This window comes from Prinia subflava, chromosome 34 (genome assembly GCF_021018805.1).
Source record: "Prinia subflava isolate CZ2003 ecotype Zambia chromosome 34, Cam_Psub_1.2, whole genome shotgun sequence".
In the NCBI taxonomy this organism is placed as follows: domain Eukaryota; kingdom Metazoa; phylum Chordata; class Aves; order Passeriformes; family Cisticolidae; genus Prinia; species Prinia subflava.
In genome coordinates this window covers 307,024-313,543 of record NC_086280.1, presented here as the reverse complement: position 1 = coordinate 313,543, position 6,520 = coordinate 307,024, and the positions used below count along the sequence as shown (strand labels likewise).

General features: G+C 59.7%; 1 protein-coding gene across 3 annotated transcripts; it reads right to left on the bottom strand.

Annotated features, from left to right (window-relative positions):
- Positions 1 to 9: 9 nt before the first annotated feature.
- TMEM106C (transmembrane protein 106C) lies at positions 10 to 2,861 on the bottom strand. Of its 3 annotated transcripts, none has more exons than XM_063420975.1 (8): positions 2,757 to 2,861; positions 1,942 to 2,145; positions 1,780 to 1,843; positions 1,236 to 1,395; positions 1,016 to 1,156; positions 822 to 871; positions 524 to 577; positions 10 to 206 (listed from the first exon to the last, which is right to left on the bottom strand). In XM_063420975.1, the coding sequence occupies exons 2-8, from the start codon at positions 2,132 to 2,134 to the stop codon at positions 83 to 85; spliced, it is 786 nt and encodes a 261-aa protein (XP_063277045.1). In that variant the 5' UTR covers positions 2,135 to 2,145; positions 2,757 to 2,861; the 3' UTR covers positions 10 to 82. The 3 variants fall into 3 exon arrangements, with proteins under 3 accessions (XP_063277045.1, XP_063277048.1, XP_063277047.1); XM_063420978.1 differs by having other exon boundaries at positions 1,094 to 1,156; XM_063420977.1 differs by having other exon boundaries at positions 1,780 to 1,838.
- Positions 2,862 to 6,520: the final 3,659 nt, after the last annotated feature.

The window sequence follows — 6,520 nt, the reverse complement described above, 5'->3', positions numbered from 1 at the left end:
CAGGGGGCCCCCGGGGTGCTCAGGGTGGCCCCCGGGGTGCTCAGGGTGCCCCCCGGGGTGCTCAGGGTGCCCCCCGGGGTGCTCAGGGTGCCCCCCGGGCCAGGGCAGGCAGTGGGGCCGTGGAGTTGGAGCTGCAGTCCAGGTAGTGGAAGGTCTCCAGGGAACTCTGGGTGCTGTGGCCGATGTAGGAGAGCTTCACCGAGGTCCTGGCAGGGCAAAGGGACAACCCAGTGGCTTTGTATTTATCACACAACTGCTTTTTTTCAAAAAAAAACCCCCCAAATTCCTGCGGGTTTTGCTGAAAAAGGGGGAATTGCAGCCTCTGGAGGAAGCTGTGTGCTCCACCCCATATTCACCCCACCCTGGGCTGGATTAAAACCTGACCCTGAGGTGGATTTAGGGGGAATTTGGGGAAAATCCAAGCAGGAGCTCAAACTGGTGGCTGCATTCCCTCAGGATTCACAGAACAGAGTATTTAAAGTGGGAAAAAGCTCCAAGAACCCAAAGCAGGAGCAGCACCCACCTCATGAGGATCACGATGTTGTGGACCTTCACCTTGGGCAAAGTGCAGAAAAAACTGGAAAAGATCACAAGAACTGGTCAGCAAGTGAAAAACTTGAGGAATTTGGGGATTTTTGGCAGCTTCTGCTGGTATTTTTCACTTTGGTGTTAACAAAACCATCTCACAGCACCTTGAGAAAATTTCTGGCAAAAGAATTCAGTAGAAAAAGAGCTTTCCAGATTAATTTCCCAGATTTTAATCAAAACAGCTGCAACCCTCACCCTTCCCCAGGTATCTCCAAGGAACAGTAAATCCTTACTATACATAGGACAGGGATCCACCCAGCTCTGCCTTCACAGTGAAATTCACCTGCAACAGAGCAGAAAAATCAGATTTCAGTGCAGTTTAATCACCCTTCAACCCCATTTCTGAGGGAGTAAACAGAGCAAAAGCTGCTGTGGCCACTGGACACTGAAAGCCCGAGGTGCAGCTTGCAGAACTCCCAGTTAGTACCAGTTTATCCCTCAGGGGCTGGATGCTGGAGACGTTGGTGAGCTGCTGGCTGCCCACCACGGTGTTCATGTACTGCACCTGGCTGCTCAGGCTGCTCACTGCCACCGAGTAGAAGTTGGAATTCCTGATCCTCAGCGTGGCCTGGAGGGGATAAAAACAACCCTGACTTGCTGGCTTGTTCCCCTGGTAGTTTATTTTCCCAAACCCACAGAATATTTACCGTGATGGCCAAGAGGACAGCGGAGTTTTTCCTGTCAAACCACACCTGGACCACTTTGATGCCATCATCATCCACCAGCACGGAGTGGGGGAACAGGAAAAAAATCCCCAGGCCGGACAGCAGCAGGCAGAGCAGCACTGAGAGCAACACATAAAGTTTCCTGGGGAAAAAAATAAAAAATAAATTAAATAATAATAATAATAATAAAATTCTTCACCTTCTCTGCGAGATTCAGATCCTCAAAAATCCCATCCACTCTTCAGCTTCCTTGGAAGACGCACCCAAGAGCTGCTGTCACATTTTTAATATGCAAATGGCTCAAAATCCTCCCTTTACATATTTGGGGTTGGGTAATGAGCAACCAAAGCAGCATTTTGGGGACTTTTTACAGTTGCTCCCAAAACTCAAGGGAGGGGATGGAAGGTGGGAGTGGGATCATGGAGTCCACAGTAGAAATATATTAAATCAGGCTTTAAATCCTACTTTTTGGGGTGAAAACAAACTCTAAATGCAGCAATAAGTGATAAAAGAACTCCTCCCTTACGTTCTCTGAGGACGAAGCCGTTGGTCACTGTAGGGGATCAGGGCCACCAACTCATTCACCTGCTCTGGGAAGCAAAAATGAGAATAACACATTAAAAAATGAGGGGGTTTTTTCTGTTTAAAGCTGGGTTTTGGGGTGTTTAGGCCCCAGAGGAGCAACCACCTGTGGGGATGCAGCCGGTGCCTTGGCAGGTGGGACAGGTAACGCTCTCCTGGCCTGTGAATTCCATGTAGGGAATCTTGGCCTTGTCCTCCAGGGGCCCCTGGCTGGCCAATAAATCCTCATCCTCCTCATCCTTGGCCTTCCTCCGGCTCGGGGCAGCGCTGACGGCAGACAGGGAACGCACAGAGCCCATGGCAGTGTCACCTGGAGAGGCGGCAGGAGCAGCTCAGGGCTGTTTAAGAGGTTTTTAAACCATTTCTAAGCTACAGTGCCCCTCTCAGGGGTCCCAAAGCTACCACCAAGTGTCCCCGTTCACAAGGGGCCTCTCTGGAGAAAGGGACACCTTGATGGGCTTCATTTCCAGCCCCCCAAAGCCCAGCACCACCCAAGGCACCCCCTCCTCCACTGAGGGCAGCGCCTCAGGCAGCCCCCACCCCAAGAAACAGATCTGGGCTCAGCAATGCCCCCAGAGCCCCTGAGACCCCACGAGAGGAACAGGCCCCGCCATGGACCCCCGAGACCCTGCCATGGACCCCCGAGACCCCCACCTCAGAGACCCCACGAGAGGAACAGGCCCCGCCATGGACCCCCGAGACCCCCACCTCAGAGACCCCACGAGAGGAACAGGCCCCGCCATGGACCCCCGAGACCCCCACCTCAGAGACTCCCTCATCCTCACGGACCCCTTCCCCCCCCAGAACCCCACTTCGAGGACCCTCTCCCCTCAGAAACTCCCTCCCTCAGAGACCCCTGCCCTCAGGACCTCTTCACAGACCCCTATCCTCAGGACCCCTCCCTCAGAGACCCCCCCTTACAGGCGCGCCCCCTCACAGCCTCCTTCCCTCAGCGCTCTCCGCCAGGGGGCGCCCCTCTCCCACCACGCGCGCGCGCCCCGCGCCCTCCGCCGCCGCGGCCCCGCCCCCGTTCCCGCGCGCAGGCGCCGTCGCTGTGGCAACGGCGCGAGCTCGGGGTGGGCGGGGCTTTACCATGGGCCTGCCCCCATTTAGCCTCAGGTGGGGTGGGCGTGGTTAGACAGACCCCGCCTATCTGTTGGAGTATTACGTCACAGAGAAGAGGCGGGGTTTAGTCAGCCACGCCCCGTCTCTTCACCCACAGAGCACGCGCCAATTGCCGGGGGTGGGGCCAGTGACCACACCCCTCATTTGCATGTGATGGGCGAGGCCCGAGTCGCGCATGCGCAGAAGCAGCGCGTGGTTCCGGTTGGGCGTGGCGGGGCGTGGCAGGGCGGGACGTGCTGTAGCCCGTGCGCATGCGCACTGCGCCCCGTCTGGAGCCGGGGGCTGGAACCAGTTTGGAGCTCATAACCCCAATCTGGGGGTCCCTGCCCCAGTATGAGCCCCATCACACCAGTACAGACTCGCGCCGCACCAGTGTGAGAGCCCTGCTCTCAGCATGCAGCGGTCCCACACCAGTCCAAGTCCACCTGTCCCAGTTCAGCCCAGTATTACCTCTCGCATCTCTCAACTTTTGGGGAAAATCCCCCCCAAGCCTTTCCCTCCCCGCCCCGACAGCTCCCGAGTCCGTTTTCCTTCAGTAAATTGTCTCCCGTGAGATTTTTTTCCCACCACACCCGAAAGAAAACCAACGGAAAAGGAAATCCCACCCTCTCCCAATCACCCAAACTATCAACATAAAATTCACGGCAAAATTTAAATGTTTTGCGAGCTCCAGAGGCACTTCCTGCCCGGCCGTAGGAGCAGTAACCCATGGAAATTTTACGGATCATTTCTTCTCTCCTTCCCAGGAGCGAAATTTCAGGCGGGGAGAGAATTCCCAGCTCTCCTTCCTTGCCCCAGCTCTTCCTGAGCCTTCCCAGGCGTTGTGGCACCCTGGGGAAGGGCTGGAAAAGGAGCAGGGAGAGGAACTGGGCAAGGGAAAATCCCTGCCGCTCCCTTGGGATGCGCTGCGGGATGAGCTCGACCCCGCAGAGAATTCCCAAAGCAGGGAGAGAACCGAAAATTCCCCCCGCAGCCGCCCCTCGGCTCCTGTGGCGTCCTGGGTTTGATCCCATTTTTTTTTACCCGGTTGTTTTTGCCCTCAAACCCAGCAGGAATGGGTGGAAAGCGGGGAGAGCCCCTTTTCCAGCCGCCAGGTGGGATCGTGGAAGCGCTTCCCGGGAAATCTCCGCTGCCCCGGGATGCGGCGAGTCCGGAGCCAGCCGGGAGGAGGAATCGCTGCTCCAAGGGCAGGGAAATATCGGGTTTGAGCTTTTCCCCGCTTTTCCGTCTGTCCCTCGGGACCGTGGAATCGCGGGATTTTTTAGGAGGGACCTTCGAGCTCATCCAGCCCCGGTTATCCCACACCTGCCGCCCTCCCAGCTGGCTCCAAGCCCCGTGCAGGGACAACTCCCGGGATGGGAATGACGATCCCCAAGGTCCCTTCCAGCCCCAAACCATTCCATGGCCATGTGGGGATCCCAATTCCTGCCGCTCCACATCCCGGAGCCTCTCCCAGCCCCGCCGATCCCTTTTCCCGAGCTGGAGCGGCACAGAAACGGCAGCTCCCGCTGACAGCTCTTGGGATTTCCAGGTGGGAATTAAATTCCGTGCAGGAATTAAATCCTCCCGAAGCCCTGCACATCCCCGCTGTCCCAGGGACGTGGAGCAGAGCCGGGATTTGGCCCCAAACCCCTCGTGCCGGGTGGACTGAGGGAGGAAAAGCAGCAGGAAATCAGGAGAGAGGGAGGGAATTCAAATCCTCCTTGGCCCTAAACTTCCCCAGAGCTCGGGGGCACAAATTCCCGGTGGGAAAAGGGTGGGATAGACGGCGAATTTGTATGGAAAATGCATCACGCTGCTTAGGTGCATGGCTCTGTCAGTGGGGAAGAGCCTTGGGAGATTTTGGGACCTTCTTTTGTCCGGGAAAGAGACGCGACCCCAAGAACACCGGGATGGGGATGAGCAGCTTCCACCACTCCCCACCCTCCCGAAATCCTTCCGCGCCACAAAATTGCCTATGATGAGCTCCCATTTCTTCCCAGACGTTGTTTTCCCCTCCTCAGCCTCATTAAATCAATTTAAAGGCGATTTCGAAGCATTTTCCCCACGCAAACCGCGGCAGTTGAACCCAGTGCCCGCAGCTGCGGGGGCTCTGCTGCACCGGGGGCTCGTTTGCTCCCGGGATTTTGGGTTTAGGGGACACCCGGTAAACCCTGGGAGCAGCAGCGGGGCTTTTCTGGGGGCTCTTCTCGCTGCTTTATTCCGTGTTGCAGGTGGCTGCATCCCCGGTGTGTGTTTGAGGATGGAAAGGGGGAAATTGCCGAATATCCCGATTTTTTTTAGACTCGGGGTGCAGCGTGCCCAGGCACTGCAGTATCTTTGGGTTGGGTTGGGCTGAGCTGGCTGTGCCCAAAATCCCACATTCCAGGTCGGTTCTTGCTCTGTCCCAAACACTCTCAAATCATCCAGGAGGAGCCAAATCCAGGTGTCCTGTGGGTCCCCAGGCTCGGATCACCCTCGGGGCTCTGTGCGGGCAACGGGACCAGCTGGAGCCCGCAAAGAGCCAGGAGTGCTGTGGGTGGCACCCTGGTACTGGTGCCAGTACTGGTGCCGTCCCAGTACAGCACTGGGCACTCACTGGGAGCTGGATCGGCTGCCCGAGCCCAGCGGACTTTCTGTAGGGCTGGCAGCCCCCAAAGCGCCGGCCGCTGGTACCCCAAGGGTCCCGTGCCCAGCGGGGCTCTCCCGGATGTGGGAGAGAGGGCCGGGTGGGCAGCGAGATCGACTGGGCAGCAAAGACAGGGTGGGTAGCGGGTGCCGGTGGTCAGCTGGGTTCTGTGGTCAGCGGGGTTCGGTGGTCAGCGGGGCCGGTGGTCAGCAGGGGCCGGTGGTCAGCGGGGCCGGTGGTCAGCGGATCCGGTGGTCAGCGGGTCCTGTGTTCAGCGGGGTCCGGTGGTCAGCGGGATCCTGTGGTCAGCGGGGCTCGGTGGTCAGCGGGGTCCGGTGTTCAGCAGGGTCCGGGTGGTCAGCAGGGGCCGGGTGGTCAGCGGGGCCGGTGGTCAGCGGGGGCCGGGTGGTCAGCGGGGCTCGGTGGTCAGCGGGGCCGGTGGTCAGCGGGGCCCGGTGGTCAGCGGGGCCGGTGGTCAGCGGGATCCGGTGGTCAGCGGGATCCGGTGGTCAGCGGGGTCCGGTGGTCAGCGGGGTCCGGTGGTCAGCGGGGGCCGGTGGTCAGCGGGGCCGGTGGTCAGCGGGGTCCGGTGGTCAGCGGGGTTCTGTGGTCAGCGGGGTCCGGTGGTCAGCGGGGTCCGGTGGTCAGCGGGGTCCGGTGGTCAGCGGGTCCGGTGGTCAGCGGGGCCGGTGGTCAGCGGGGTCCGGTGGTCAGCGGGGTCCGGTGGTCAGCGGGGTCCGGTGGTCAGCGGGGGCCGGTGGTCAGCGGGGTCCGGTGGTCAGCGGGGCCGGTGGTCAGCGGGGTCCGCCAGGGAAGCCCCCGCGCTCCCCACGTGCAATTCCACGCCCCGCCCCCTCCGGTGTGGCCCCGCCCATCTCTGCCCTTATACGCCGCGTGTGGGCGGGGCCAAGGCGGTGCCGCGCTGGCATTGGCGGGGCGGGGCGCGAGGGGG

What these genes read in the sequence shown, in the direction of transcription:
- TMEM106C (XM_063420975.1), bottom strand. Translation starts at nt 2,134, where the DNA reads ATGGGCTCTGTGCGTTCCCTGTCTGCCGTCAGCGCTGCCCCGAGCCGG. An exon ending in CTGTCCTCTTGGCCATCACG is followed by an intron (nt 1,157 to 1,235) that starts GTAAATATTCTG and finishes TATCCCCTCCAG; the next exon opens with GCCACGCTGAGGATCAGGAA. An exon ending in AACATCGTGATCCTCATGAG is followed by an intron (nt 207 to 523) that starts GTGGGTGCTGCT and finishes TTGCCCTGCCAG; the next exon opens with GACCTCGGTGAAGCTCTCCT.